The sequence below is a fragment of the Sus scrofa genome, chromosome 5 (assembly GCF_054392235.1).
Source record: "Sus scrofa isolate SSC_HxYL_T2T_F1_AM1 chromosome 5, Sscrofa_HxYL_maternal_Yorkshire_Landrace_v2.0, whole genome shotgun sequence".
NCBI lineage: Eukaryota > Metazoa > Chordata > Mammalia > Artiodactyla > Suidae > Sus > Sus scrofa.
This window is the reverse complement of record NC_139387.1, coordinates 53,888,396-53,904,680: the sequence shown is the minus strand read 5'-3', so window position 1 is coordinate 53,904,680 and position 16,285 is coordinate 53,888,396. Positions and strand designations below refer to the sequence as shown.

General features: G+C 38.3%; 1 protein-coding gene across 2 annotated transcripts in view; it reads right to left on the bottom strand.

Annotated features, from left to right (window-relative positions):
• The window catches only part of ITPR2 (inositol 1,4,5-trisphosphate receptor type 2), a 529,852-nt gene that overhangs the window by 376,880 nt on the left and 136,687 nt on the right, over positions 1–16,285 (bottom strand). For both annotated transcript variants that reach the window (XM_021092919.2, XM_084956514.1), the window contains 4 exons: positions 15,980–16,024; positions 7,546–7,697; positions 4,785–4,884; positions 4,095–4,255 (listed from right to left, as the gene is read on the bottom strand). In XM_021092919.2, the coding sequence (XP_020948578.2) occupies positions 4,095–4,255; positions 4,785–4,884; positions 7,546–7,697; positions 15,980–16,024 (458 nt within the window). The remainder of the gene's footprint in view (positions 1–4,094; positions 4,256–4,784; positions 4,885–7,545; positions 7,698–15,979; positions 16,025–16,285) is intronic.

Sequence of the window (16,285 nt, the reverse complement as noted above, 5' to 3'; positions counted from 1 at the left end):
TTGTTTTTTTTTTTAATGTGTCCTGGTGCCTATATTCCAATTTTTTTTTTTCTTTTCCTTTTCCTTTTTTTTTTTTTTTTTTTTGCTTTTTAGGGCCAAATCCATGGTATATGGAAGTTCCCAGGCTAGGGGTCAAATCAGAGCTACAGCTGCCAGCCTATGCCACAGCCAAAGCAATGTAGGATCCAAGCCATAGCTGTGACCTACACCACAGCTTACAGCAATGTCGGATCCTTAACCTACTTGAGCAAGGCCTGGGATCGAACCCGCTTCCTCATAGATCCTAGTTGGGTTCATTTCTGCTGAGCAATGACAGGACTACCTAAAAAAATTTTAAACGATTTTTATTTTTTCCATTCTGGTTGGCTTACAGTGTTCTGTCAATTTTCTACTGTACAGCAAAGTAACCTAGTCACGCATACATATATACATTCTTTTTCTCACATTATCCTCCATCATGCTCCATCGCAAGTGCCTAGATATAGCTCCCTATGCTATACACGAGAATATCATTGCTTATTATTCCAAATGCAATGGTTTGCATCTATCAACCCCAGATTCCCAGTCCATCCCACTCCCTCCCCCTCCCCCTTGGCAACCACAAGTTTGTTCTGCAAGCCCATGAGTTTCTTTACTATGGAAAGGTTCATTTGTGCTGTATATTAGATTCCAGATATAAGTGATATCATAGGATATTTGTCTTTCTCTTTCTGACTTACTTCACTTAGTATGAGAGTCTCCATTTCCAACCATATTGCTGTAAATGGCATTATTTTCATTATTTTTTATGGCTGAGTAGTATTCCATTGTGTATATATACCACTTGTTCTTAATTCATTCATCCTTCGATGGACATTTAGGTTGTTTCCACGTCTTGGCTATTGTGAATAGTGCTGCAATGAACATACGGATGCATGTGTCTTTTTTAACAAAAGCTTTGTTTGGATATATGCCCAAGAGTGGGACTGCTGGGTCATATGGTAGTTCTATATTTAGTTTTCTAAGGTACCTCCATACTGTTTTCCATAGTGGTTGTACCCAATTTGCATTCCCACCAACAGTGCAGGAGCGTTCCCTTTTCTCCACACCCTCTCCAGTATTTGTTATTTGTGGCCCTATTAATGATGGCCATTTTTACTGGTGTGAGGAGGTACCTCTCAGTAGTTTTGATTTGCATTTTTCTCTAATAATCAGTGATGTTGGACATTTTTTCATGTGCCTGTTGGCCATGTGTAATCTTCTTTGGAGAAATATCTATTCAGGTCTTTTGCCCTTTTTCAGTTGGGTTGTTGGCTTTTTAGCTGTTGAGTTGGATAAGTTGTTTGTATATTTTATAGATTAAGCCCTTGTCAGTTGCATCATTTGAAACTATATTTGCCCATTCCATAGGTTGTCTTTTTGTTTTGGGTTTTTTTTTTTTTATGGTTTCCTTTGCTGTGCAAAAAGCTTATCAGTTTGATTAGGTCGCATTTGTTTGTTTTTGCTTTTATTTCTGTTGCCTTTGGAGACTGACCTAAGAATACATTTGTAAGGTTGATGTCAAAGAATGTTTTGCCTATGTTCTCTTCTGGGAGTTTTATGGTGTCTTGTCTTACATTTAAGTCTTTAAGCCATTTTGAGTTTATTTCTGTGCATGGTATGAGGGTGTGTTCCAGTTTCATTGATTTACATGCAGCTGTCCAGTTTTCCCAGCAATACTTGCTGAAAAGACTGTCTTTTTCCCACTTTATGTGCTTGCCTCCTTTGTCAATGCTTAATTGACTATAGGTGTCTGGGTTTATTTCTGGGTTCTCTATTCTGTTCCATTGGTCTGTATGTCTATTTTGGTACCAGTACCACACTGTCTTGATGACCATGGCTTTTTAATATTCCCTGAAGTCTGGGAGAGTTATGCCTCTTGCTTAGTTTTTGTTCCTCAGGATTTTTCTGGGTCTTTTATAGTTCCATATAAATTTTTGGATTGTTCTAGTTCTGTGAAAAATGTCATGGGTAATTTGATAGGGATTTCACTGAATCTGTAGATTGCTTTGGGTAGTATGGCCATTTTTAGTTTTTCCAACCCAGGAGCATGGAATATCTTTCCATTTCTTTGAATCCACTTTAATTTCCTTGATTCATGTTTTATAGTTCTCCACTTATAAGTCTTTCATCTCCTTGGTCAGGTTTATCCCAGGAATATAATTTTTTGAGGTGTGATTTTAAGAGGTATTGTATTTTTGTATTCATTTTCTAATATTTCATTGTTAGTATATAGAAATGCAACCCTAGAGTTTGGGTTTTTTTTTGGTTTTGGTTTTTGGGTTTTTTTTTTTTTTTTTAATGTGTCCTGGTGCACTTTTAAAGGACTTTCTTTTGGCCAGATGTCCAAGAACATTCAGCCTAGTAGTGAAATTGGTAAGTCACAGAGTATTTGCTTCTTTGTGTATGTGTGTTAAGAACCCTTATGAGGGAGTTCCTGTCATGGCTCAGAGGTAATGAATCAGACTAGGATCCATGAGGACATGGGTTCAATCTCTGGCCTCGCTCAGTGGGTTAAGGATCTGTGTTGCTATGAGCTGTGGTGTAGGTCATAGATGCATCTCGGATCTGGCATTTCTGTGACTGTGGTATAGGTCAGCAGCTGTAGCTCCAATTGGACCCCTAGCCTGGGAACTTCCACATGCCACAGGCCACACCTGTGGCCCAGGTGTGGCCCTTAAAAGATAAAAAAAATTTTTTAATTTTTTAAAAAGAATACTTACGAAACCTACTCTCTGAACAAATTTTTATGTGCATAATACAATATCATTAACTATAGACACAATGTTTTATCACAGGTCTCTAGAACTTAATCATCTTATATAAATGAAACTTTATACCCTTTAAACAGGAACTTCTCATTTCCTCCTCCTCCAGTCCCTGGTAACCACTATTCTGCTCTCTGTTTCTAGGAATTAGAGTATTTTGCAACATTATTAATAAGAGTCAGATATGGAAATAACCTAAAAGCCCATGCATTGATGAATAAAGAAATTCTACAGAAACATAAAGTAAAATATTGTTCAATTTAAAAAAAAAAATAAGGAAATCCTGTCACATGTGACAACGTGGGTGATCCTGGAAGACATTATACTAAGTGAAATAAGCCAATCACAAAAAGGGGAACACTACATGATTCCATTTATATGAGGAGTGATTGCTTCTTTAACTTTGCTATTTACTGTCAAACTATGTTTCAAAGTGCTTATACCAATTAACACCTCACCAGCTGTGTATGACAGTTCCAATGTATGAATGCCTGGGAAATTGGTAAATAGCTTTTTCTTGTTCAAATTTTAAAGGCGTGTAGCAGATCATGAAGTAGAGAAATACAGGGAATGCTTGTGCTCTGGTGTGTTGGCAATCTATGGACTTTAAAACCACACATGATTAAATCCCCCACTTACTTTATGACCTCGCCTAGTTTGTTTAACCTTTCAATTTTCCTTTATGTAAGATGGGAAAAATGTCCATCTCAGCACAGTTTGAAGAACAAGAGAAATACGTTCACGGTGCCTAACGTGGTACCAACGTACAGTAGGGACAAAATGATTGAGAGCCATCAGTATCATTCTCTTTGTCACTTATTTCCAACACTAGAGATGGAGAATCAAAGATCTAGTTTCTCTGAGGGAGATACAAGGGCAGAGAGCTACCTTTTGCAGATTGCTTTCTCGTCTTACATAATGTGTTTGTTCTGGGGTACTTGAGCATAGAAATGTATCTTGAATAAATGAGAAGAGAAAAACAGAAATCTTCTTTTAGGACCTTTAGAACTCCAAAATCCAAATATTAATTCAAGGGCAGAAAATGTCTTATGAAACATTTCAAGGGAAAGATCAGAAAGTAACTACAAACAACCATGTTCAAGACAAGATAAAATGGAAAATGTAACTATTCCACCAGATTTTGACATCACCATTTTCTTCATTCTTGTTATCTGCTTGTTCCAGAGCAGGTGTGCTGCTATGGCGACCAGTCTACATGTTCCCTTAGAGTCATTCATTCACCTGAGGATGCAAGAGTTGACAACTGACTCTCAATGATGTAAGAAGTCATTTTAGAAAGTTACTAACCTCCTTTCATTCTGAGTTATTGTGCCATTTTCCAGCTTTTTAACAGCAGTTGCTAGCACTTTATTTGCATCATTGGCGAAGTCTAAGTCTCGGACCTCAGACAGCGGGACAGACACAATGGCAAATGCCTCTTTATCTTCTTTTGTTTGGCAAGTTCCAATCTGCAATGTGTTTTCCATCAAGATTAGCTGGTTTTCTAAATAATTATGCAATATTCTTCAACAGTAACACATCATAGTACAGTTAAAGAAATACAAAACAGGAATAGATAATCCAAACACAGTAATTCCTACATGCATCATCTACTATGAAAAGCTTTAGGAATGCAGATTTCCAGGCCTATATCTTGCCTTGCTCTCAAAGCCCTACTAGAAACACATCCCTTTCACACTTGCTCTTTTTGCTACAGTATCAACAAAATACAGAAAATGCCCTCCTGGAATCGTCTTCCCTTTCTAAGTGCTATTCTTATTCTTTTGGTACCTCTGCTGCATCTTCCTGAATCATAGCCCTGCTGCAGCCAAGCCAAGTTCAGCTACCTAAAGCAATGGGTAGTCATTAGTGCTTGATGCAATTAACTGCAATAATCTCTAATGGTAATGAAGCTCAATTATAAGAACATGTCATTCACACCCTAATCCTATTCACAGACATTTGACTGAAAAGTATACCATACTCAGCAACATTTACCTTCAGCATAACAGGCCTCTCTTCATCTGTGTCTATGGGGATGCTAGTACTGGTTACCCATGTGTTGGTACATAAATGTCTTAACCGAACATATGAGTTCCTAAAAGCAAAATAATATGAAAAAACAGATTGCAAAAAATCAGTGCACTTACATATTAACATACTTAAGTTTCATACATGTAATGAATATAAATACATTTTTAGACTAGTAACTGACTCAAGTATAGATCAGTCCGGTTTAAGGGAAAAAAAATCTGAACTACAGACTATTTCAAAGTATGCAGTATTATTACCTAGACCAGAGGTTCTCCAAACGTGGTCCCTGGACCAGCAGCATCAGCATCACCTGAGAACTTGTCAGAAATGAAAATTCTCTGGCTTGATATCAGTCCACTGAATCAGAAACTCTGAGGGTGAGGCTCAACAGTGAGCATTCCACCATCCTTTCCAGGCAATTCTGATGCATACTAACATAAGAGGCACTGACTGTGTAACTATGTCAGTTAAAACTGCTGTCTGAGCCTAGTCCCTTTTGCTATATGCATGTAAAAGTACATACTACCATCGATCTCATTATTCACAGATGCCATACTTGTGAATTTGCCTATTTACAAAAATTTATCTGTAATCCTAGAATCAACTTAGGGTGCTTTGGCAGTCACTCCCCGACATGCACAGAGGGGCAAAAAAAAATCTGATTCCCTGCCACTCACATTCCCAGTGAGGCTGAACAAGGCAATGCCCTTCCTTCTCCTTTCTGTTCTCATACTGTAAACAAGAATCCTCTATGTGGTCTATTTAGGCCCATGTTTTTCACCATCTATTTTTGGTAAATTCATTGTTTAAAACAGTGCTAAGCACAGTGTGGAAGTGCTGTCCTGTATTCCTGAGAGCAAGGCTGTGATGTGCATTACAGAGAAAATGTTCATGCTAGTTAAGCTTCACTCAGGCTGATGGCCTGAGTTCAATGTTAATGAATCAACCATCTACATGAAATAAGGTGTCTTTAAACAAAAACACATAAAATAAGGTTGTATATTGACTGATTGACAAAAACATTGTACCCACTAGGCCAGGGGCTTGCATGGTTCTATACACTTTACAGTGTAATCTTTCTATCATTTCCTTAAGCCAACTATCTTGGTTAGAGTTCAGGAGGGGCTCTATTTTTGCTGGGTTAAAATCTAAAATGAATAGTCATAGTAAGGATTTATTAAGATGCTATAATAACTCAGAAGCGGAGGTTAGAGACCTGCATCAGACCAGAGGCAATCTCTTTATAGGCATCTATCAGTAGAATAGAGTGAGAGATGGCTCATATAAGGCCGAGACTCAGCTAGCTACATTTCTCATGGATGAAAATAGGCATAAAATAGCCCAGGAAGCACAAGGAGCACTGTTTCTCAATTTTCCCTGAAAGTAACCTACACAATTACATCTGCATTTTGAGCAAGTACCTTTGGCCTGACCACCGCCATCTGCCCAAGGCCAAGGATAATAATGCTGGGTCAAGGACAATTTAGAACCACCCCCACTAAACCTAATAATAGGGGCAAAATTCTTCTCTGAATCTAGAGATTGCATCATAGTGCTATTGTTGGAAAGTAGACAGCTGGTAGGCAAAAAGAAAAAAACAATTAAAATAATCAATTCCAAGAAAAAGAATGTAAAATACTCTTTAACATCAAGTTCTGGGAGTTCCCATTGTGGCTCAGTGGTAATGAACCCAACTATTATCCATGAGGATACAAATTCCATCCATGGCTGTACTCAGTGGGTTAAAGATCTGGTGTTTCCATGAGCTGTGGAGTAGGTCACAGGTGTGGCTCGGATCCTGCATTGCTATGGCTGTGGGGTAGGCTGGCAGCTACAGATCTGATTCAACCCCTAGTCTGGGAACTTTCATATGCCATGCGTATGAAAGAAAAAAAAAAAAAGAAAAAAAATTAAAAATCAAGTTCTGGCTCTACTTCATTAACAATCTCTCCCCCACCCCATCCCTCAGTTCCAACTAGTCTCTTGGCTGGTCCTTCAGCACACCTAGTAAATTTCAAGATTTTTCCATTTCATATTCCTGCTTCCTCAAGCATATTCCTATACTTCTCCCACATGGAGAGGACATGATGCTTCAAATTATTCAGATCTTTCCTCAAATGTCCTCAATCAGAGAGGTCTCATACCTAATAACAAAACTCTCCATACTCTTCAATTTTTCTTCGAAGCATTTTTATTACCTGACCTTATATTTCATGTTTATTTGTTTACTGCCTCTCTCTCATTTGAATTTAAGTACATAACCAGTTTGCTCATGGCTGTCTTCCCAATCCAAGGGCAATGTCTGGAATATGATCGATGTTCAATAAAGATTTGTTGACTGAATGACTAAACAAATGAACAAATGGATGAATGAGTGAATCAATGAAATCTGGAATTTGACATAATAAAAATAAGTGCCATAAGTCTTCCTGGAAATGCTTCAAGGTTATTTTTCACTTAGTAACCACAGGCCACACAAGTAATAAGAATAAATGTTTTTTCTTATGAAATTTTCAGGATTTCTTTTGTCCTGCACATTCTAATTATTTTAAAGAATAAAACCATGTTAGTTGACTCACAAAATAGGCATGATTTTGTCACACTGTTGTTGTTCACTTGAACACTTCACTTGCTATCACCAAAAGTACATACGGTTATGATTTTAACTCCTTACCCACCAGAAAATTACTCAAAGGAACATTAGTGTTTAACCATATATTTTTACCTTGGAACCAGGCAGTCTGCTCTCTGAAGAGTTGTGGCATCCAGTTCAAAAAGGGACGCAATGTCGTTTCCATGTGGGACTGAGACCAATGTGTACATGATCTTCTCCCCTGCCTGGCGTTTCTTCTTTGAAGTTGGAAGATCTCCGTCTCTCTGTTGAGGAGGTACAAGGTTTTTACTTGCAAGGTTTTCTTAATTGGGAGATAAGTTTTACATTTGCATTTATTTCTTCACTGGATTGTAGTAATGTCTACTTCACATTCTCCAGAAAGAGCAGGTCAGCCTGAGAGCTTTAGAGGTAATTATTATCAACAGTGATAAATCACATGCTCCTGGAGGGGGTGGCTTGATCTAGGCAAATTACCAAAGCACTGAAAGTCCCAATAGTTACAGTCCTTCCCTGGTATCAAACCTATTTTCACAGCAGTAATTTTGACCATGCCACATTTAAAACAAACACGGAGAAGAAATAGTGCATTGAATCACCTAGAGTCCATCACTTAAAGGGTAAGCATGGAAGTTTCTCAGAGTACCTGCCTAACTCCCAAATCATCACTAAGACATTAACCTGGAGCAAAGGGGAATCAACAGCAATTTCCCATTCAGTTCATCAGCTTGTTCCATTACTTCCCAGAACATACTATTATGGCATAAATAGTGAAATCAAATGTGATCCTGACAAATAGAAGCCTTCATGATGATGTGAAACCCAGTCAATATTTCCAGGACATCCACCTCAACCATTTCAAGCAGGAAACAACACAAGACTGATGATTATGTATTTTCACTTGAACTTCCCCAAGATCCAATGTCCCATAGAAGAATCTGATGTACAAGAAAACTTAAACATGATGCAGCAAATGTAAAAGAAGCTTGGTAATAAAGCACACACAAATGATTACTGATACATATTTATTAAATCGAAATAAATTTGGAAATGAGAGAGAAAGATTGTCATTGTACAATCACAGGAAGTTGAAAGAAAATAGAAGAGGGAAGGGATATGCAGAGGCAAAAGGAAGTAGTCCAAATCTAAGGGCAAGCATTTCTTTAATGGCTGCTACAACAATGAAATATTACACCTGATCATGCCAAAATGTTCACTAGAAGCTCCATCCCAAGATTGTTTGTTTGGGACATGCCTGTGGCATACAGAAGTTCCCTGGCCAGGGATCGAACCTGCACCATAGTAGTGACCCAAACCACATCAGTGATAATTCTGGATCCTCAGCCTCTGGGCTACCAGATAACTCCTCCATCCCAAGGTTGTTAACATTATTTTTCTTGAATCAGAAAAATCCCTGCAGCTTCATTCCAGAGTCTTCTATAATGGGTGCCTAATTGATAGCACCCCTGAACTGTGTACGGACAGAGGCACTGCCAGCATTCCTAAGCAGGTGCAGAATCATTATCTGCTTAATTTCACATAGCACAGCAGTGCCCAGTAGCTCCTACCATCTTTGATTTGCACATCTTCTGCAGAGACCTAAGTTCATAGCATCTGTGAAGACACAGGTTTGATCCCTGGCTTCTCTCAGTGGGTTAAGGATCTGGCGTTGCCATGAGCTGTGGTGTAGGTTGCAGACGTGGCTCGGATCCCGAGTTGCTGTGGCTCTGGCATAGGCCGGTGGCTACAGCTCTGATTCAACCCCTAGCCTGGAAACCTCCATATGCCGCAGGAGCAGCCCAAGAAATGGCAAAAAGACAAAAAGACAAAAAAAAAAAAAAAAAAAAAAAAAAAAGAAGGTCTCAAGAAGATGTACGTCATCCTCATTGACAAGGCCTAATGGACTACAGTGTGCAACTGGGAACTCCCTTTTCAATGGCAAAAATGGTGGTGACATCTGATATTACAGATACTAATCACTATGAGGAAGAAGAAGGCAGAGAAAGAGGAAGGGGGAGAGTTAAGAAAAGGAAGTGATAATTCTGAAAGAAAGAAAAGGAAAAAGGAAGTTTGTTTTTAATTCTATCATAACAAGAAAACTTGGGAAGAAACAGACCAGAAGAGTTACAGTCACAGAAAAATATTATAAAAGACCTCCTTTATGGATTCGACAATGCTACCACAGCGAAGAGAAAGAACAACCGACATAATGAGTGCTTTTAATACATGTGAGGGAAGACTGCCTCAGAATGGAAGAATACAGAAATAATGGACAAGATTAGTCAGTTGGAACAAAAAACTCAGAGGATTTTTGTGCAATGTAGGCACAGGGATTTGAGCACCAGTGGTTTAAATGGAATATTAGAAAGGTACGATTAAAACATCATTTGAAAAAAATATATGATTTGAACTAAGAAAAATAAAATCTAGTCAATTATTTTGAACCATATTTGAAGTAAGGCTTTATTAACAGAAGATGAGTATGTAACCTAAACAGAGAGTCAATGAACAAGAAAAGGACAGTTTCTCTCATCAAGGCTAACGTAGATGCAATGAACTAGTATTCTAGTCTGGCTGGAGGTCTGCCATATCTCTGAAAGGAATGTGTGGCATCTACTTTCCTGAGCTTCTCCACACCAATCTTTCAATCAGACTTTTGCTTTTGATACAGATTTTCCTTCAGGGAAAATACACTAACTGACCCAAGGACATAGGTAAATTAGCAAGTGAAAGTTGGCATTGTGGTTTATACACCAGTTGTTTGTTGAGTTCATTTAGTGGAGTCAATCCTCCTGTATGCACTCTCCTTTTGAAAAGCGAATAAAATGAATTTTCCAGACTTTCTCTTCCAAAGAACAGATTCAGTTTCCTAGAGATCGCCCTCCTACCCCATCTCCCTTGGTAAAATTTCCCTGTGGGATCCCAACAAGAGTCTTTTCATTTGTTTGAGGAATCTATTTTGACACTCTTACACTGAACGATAAAAATCTTTTCCATTGAAAAACCTCATTTATTAGGGCTAACTAAAAGAGGTCACATCTAAATTACTCATAGGTTTGTGCTTTAATTTTAATTACATAGAATAAGTAGAATGTACTCTTGCACCCCCAAATAATTTGCTTACGTCCTTGGGGAAGAAAGCTTTAATGAATAGGTAAGTTCCATTTATAATCGGCATAACAATTGTTTATGTATGAACAAGAGCTTTTAACATGTTTGAGAAGTTTTTTTTAAAACAGTGCTGTAGTCTTAAGCATCCTGATATGAATCTCTTGTACTCTGTCAATTTGCTTCACAAACTCTCATAAGCAGTTTGACAGTAAACTTCAAGCCAGTCCCTTGGAATTTTATAAATAATGAAATATGAATAATGAGTTACAACAACACAATTTTTAAATGGCTCATCAAGCTTCAATATACAAGAAAAGCAATGTTATACTTCTCTAATATGAAGGCAGTTCTGTTCAAAATTGGGTGCTTATGGCTTTTGTTTATAAACCCACATCTCAGGCACAAAAACACTAGTTCTCTGCAAAGAATTACAGGAACACAACACTGCTCCCTCCCAACTCTTGCATCAGGAAAATTAAGGTGCAACAGAGCATAAACAGGTGTTAAATTTAACATCAGCTCACTCTCCAAAACACTCTCAATTTAGGGAATCCGGGACCTCAGAATGTTAACCTAGGCTTCTGGGTTCTTATAAAACTAGCATTTTCACTTGGAAGGAAAGGCACCCAGGCTCTCAGGTGATAAAAGCTGAAAATCATCCACGAGAACCAGCGAGGATGCTAATGGCTGGCTGGCTTCTCCAGCTCCCAGACCTGCCCCTGATGCACAACAGGGAGCCTCCTGTAACACCTTCTCTGTTGACTCATTTGTGAGTCATCGAATTTTCAGCAGAGACATCACGTTGCAGTTCTGCTGTGAGGAGCCAGAGACATTCGGTAAGAAACGACTTGTGTGTTGTCAGGGCTGATTCAGACCTGTGTGCGGCCACGGCAGCATAATGATGTGCAGGCATCTGTGTTTCCATCCAGACCCGCTGGGACTCTCACTGCAGACTTTATGTAACAGACACAACCCTGCCATTTAAAGCTGCAAACACTTCTCTCGCCAGGTATTCTCAAACTAATTCCAAACATGACTATTTTTTTTCCTTTCTTTGCCTTATCATCTTACCACTGATGATAGTAAAATTCAAAGAAATGGCGGGGGGGGGCTCTTTTTTCAGAATATGGTACCTCCCTCAAAAGAAAAATTCTGTAAAATAGAATTTTCAAGTCTATTTCAGCAAAGTTTCATGGTTCCTAGAACATTTCTGTTTAATGTACATTTTTGTACAAAGACGAATGGTTCTCAGAGGGAAGGCATTTGGCCCCCAGGAGGCATTGGGCAATTTCAAGAAACACTTTATGTTGCTTCAATGGGGGGGCATCTAGTGAGTAGAGTCCAGAGATGCTATTAAATACCCTACAATGCAAATGACAGTCCCTACCACAAAGAATGGCCTGGCCTGATGTATCAATATATCAGTATTGCTGAGATGGAGAATTCCCAGCATAGACAAAAGATGTTCCCTCAAAAAATCAGATCACATTCCACATAAATAAGGTAATGTTAAAATGAGTGGTGTTACTAAAAAAAAAAAAAAAAAAAAGTCCCCTTCAAAGAGCCATTTGAAAAGATGCAGGCTTTCAAGGAGGAAAAAAACTAATGACTGTCAGGTTCCCAGCTGGGCTTGACACAGTTCCAATATTTACAGGGTCCCTGTGGATGCTGTACATTTGTAAGATTGGAAATAATAGGCTTCTTTGAGGAATAAATACAGCAATTTGGGTCCTAATGGGAGCTCTGACACAATCCGCCTCATTTCAGCAGCCCCATCCATTAACCTCTGAAACTTCAAAAATGGGAGGTAACATTTGATAAAGGTTTCCAAATTACAGGAAAAATATTATTTGGATATTAACTAGGCAACACAGGGAAAATGAGGAAAGAAAAGAACTAGCATGGTCACAGTGAACTCCGTGTTACTGGAACCCAGATCTGAGGTGAGATAGCATTGTTTGGGGGAACTGATTTCATTTTTCACAGGCTACCTTCTAGATGCTCCTTTGTTTTCTTTTTGAGACAGAAACATGATTACTGCGAGGAGGTAAATGGTCTGTAAAATGAGAAGCCGTATTGTTAGCTTTATTGTTCCATATTTTCAGTTTTATTTACTTTCAAGCTAGGGGTTTTAGCGAGAAAAAAAAAAAGAAATCAAATGTCTCCAGTTGGATGTGTCTCTGAGATGACATATGAGATCCAGTCATAAAATTCTACAGTAAAAGCAAACCCACCTGTGTTGCAGGCGATTCAAGTATTGCCAGTGACAACTGCTTAAACAGATGAGTACTCTTGCTCACCTTTAGAGGTGGATAAAGAAATTGCATTTCAGAAGGAAAAGGAAAAAGAAAAAATCTACCAACTAAAAGCTTGATTAACACAAAGAGTGAATTTCACCATGGATCGATGACATTTAAATGCTCTGTGCTGTTCCATAAACTTCACACGCTGTATTCTTCCACTCAGCTCTGCCCATCAGTAGCAATTCCAAATGGTATGTGGTCAAAAGGAAATGAGCACAGAGATTTAATCCAATTGCACAGTTTGAAGCTTTGATAGGATGCCCTTTTAATAGAAATGACTTACATGTTTAGCCTATAACATCTTTTATTCAAAGAGTTTTCTATTTGATCGCATTTTATCCTCCTGCCATGCCGATGAGGGATGTAGGGCAAACATCCTCATCCTAAGAGGTGAAGAAACTCGGTCTCAGGAAAGCCATCTGACTTGTCTGAGACCACACAAGTTCACAGTGGTGCTGAAACAGAGCTCTCCCGTCTCTCTACCATGCTCAAGAGGCCACGCAGAATATCACAAAAATAAACCTTGACAAACAGAAAAGCAGTCCCTGATATCTAACAGCTGGCCTGGTTTATCAGTCAGGCCTTGGTGTTGCTAGGAGCTGACACTCAGGTTGAGCCATGGTGTTCTGTTGAATACGGACAATTTCACAAAACAGCAACAGCAGACAAGGCCACTATGTGATCGGAATGGATCAAGACAAAACACCACCACTCCAAAACCATGTCTGAATACCAAGAGAACATGAAAACTGTCCAAGACTCAAAAAAGACTGTCCCTCTTATATCCAGCGAATGTAAGCAACTGCTGCTTCTTTAGCAATTGCAGGCTGCCCTACCCGCAGATGAAATGTATTAAGATACTTGCTCTTCCTGACTGCATTCCCATCCACAACAAGCGCCCCCCCCCCTTAAAATCTACCCAAAATCAATTGCACAAGCCAAAATCCCGTAATAGGTTCTAACACCTTCTTACAGAGAGGCCCCACGGTTCCCAGCATGTGTGTGTGCAGTGAGTAATAAACCCAAGTGCACATATGTTCCTGGAGGGTCTCTGGCTGGAAACCATTGAGGCCACTGGCAAGCTTATAGGAAGAATCAAAGAAGCCATAATTTACACTTGGTTTTTTTAAACATGGCTACCGATTGCATTTTCCTAAATCATAGGAAGATAAGAATCCAACACTTCTGGGCCAGATATTTGAAAACCAAGGGGAGGAAGTTTCGGTTGTGGCTCAGCATGTTAAGACCCCAACTATTATCCATGAAGATTTAGGTTCAATCCCTCGCCTCACTCAGTGGGTTAAGGATCCGGCATTGCAGTGAGCTATGGTGTAGGTCACAGACATGGCTCAGATCTGGCGTTGCTGTGGCTTGTGGCAGCTGCAGCTGCAATTCAGCCCCTAGCCTGAGAACTTCCATATGCCTCAGATGCAGCCCTGAAAAAAAAAATAGAGGCAAACTACTGCATTTGGAATGGATAAGCAATGCAATCATGCTGTATGGCACTGGGAACTATATCTAGTCACTTGTGATAGGATAATGTGAGAAAAAGAATGTGTATATATATGTGTGTGTGTGTGAATGGGTCATTTTGCTGTTCAGTAGAAAACTGACAGAAAACTATAAACCAACTATAATAGAAAAAAATCATTATATGAAAATAAAAAGAATCAAATATTTAAAAAATAAATAAACTAAGGTTCACATAGAGGGATATAATTGAACCATAAATAAAAAACCCTTGATCTAACAAACCTATTCTATATTTAAAGACATTTTGATACAAATTAAAGTTTTCACTGAGTCAATGACCTGGCACCTCAGCTTATTTCTATTGTAAACAAGATAATCATATGGAGAGAGGAGACAAATAGCATTGACTCAGGTCCAGAAATTCTAATTTAATTCATCCCTCCTGAAAAATATCCTCATAAAATATAAATCTGCATACCAATGTAAAAATAGCAGTCATTTTAATTGAACATTCCAACCATTTCTATCAATGAGCAGAATTTTGGGTGATGCAGCAATAATACGTACCCATTCCAAAAGGGATTGCTAAATTCCTAACAAAAATGTCTTAAAGACTGTGTCTATTTTATATCAAGATATCTGGCTAAGTTGCTTTTAACAAAATCCAGCCCTGCCAAAAGTCACACATAGAAAAAGCAGTCATCAGAACTATGAAGCAGTAGACACCATAAGGGTAGTGGACAGTAGCTGTAGAAGTAATCAAAAATGTAACAACAATAATAAAAATGATAATGATAATAGAAAACACCAAAAAAAAAAAAAAGAAGAAGAAGAAATCTAGCCCATCATCCAGGCTTTATTTGGATCACATCAAATTATTCTGAATTTCTGAATTTTTTAATACGTTTCTAGTGTACAGCATTACAATTCAACATCGACGTACACTACAAAGTGAACATCACAAGTCTAGTTGCCACCTATCACCATACAGTTAACCCACTTCACCCACCCCCAACCCCATCCCCTCTGGTAAATCCTTCTCCTCTGAATTTTTTATTGAATTAAGTCATATTGTCATCATCAAGTCATCTCCTTTACAAATGATGATGAGATGATCAGCATAAATAATAATAATGAAATTATTATTTTTAATGAATTAATTTACTTTTAATGAAAACTGGCTTAAAGTAAGAGATTTTCTTTGTAGTAGCACACTTTGCAATATCAGAAATATCAGTTATCTAGTTGCTTAATGCTTCAATTTCTCCCCATAAATATAACCCAAATTATTTTGAATGAAGAAGGATTGTTCTGTTGTTCTATTTTAATATTAGGCCACAGTTCCATTCCTCCTTCCTAATGTCTATGCACTTCTGAAAACTACACCTAGACCCAGCATACCTCCGAGATCCAGGCGCCTTCAGCGCTCCATCATAATGGCCTTCATGTTGCTGGAAATCTCATAAAACACCCACCACTGGTCATTTTCTTATAATCTAAGCCATATCCTCTTTTACTTTCGATCTTTGGTCCACAGCCTCTACTCAGAGAATCCTTCTCAGAGTCCCTAGTCTTCAAATTTCCTACTAACTATTCAGTTTGTTCATATAATATATGAATAATGCATTTGTATTTGATGGGAAAAAAACAATTCTACTCACCACATTTTTTCCTTCATTTTGAGCATCTCGATAATCAGGGTTAAGCTAAAAAACAAAAAACAAAATGAGTTTTAAATTGTATTAAAAGTACATTAACAAGACCAGTGATCTTCAATTCCAGTTCATTATTGCACACTTAACTAAGTTTAATATAAAAAGAGGCTAAGAAAGAAACTATTAGTGAATACCTTCTGGCGGGAGACAAGAGCTAAAATTCCAAGTTTATGGCTTTTGTTTACATCAAACAATTGAGAGCTTTGAACAAGTGAGAGCTGACAATCTCACCTCCTCTGAGGAAGCATTCAA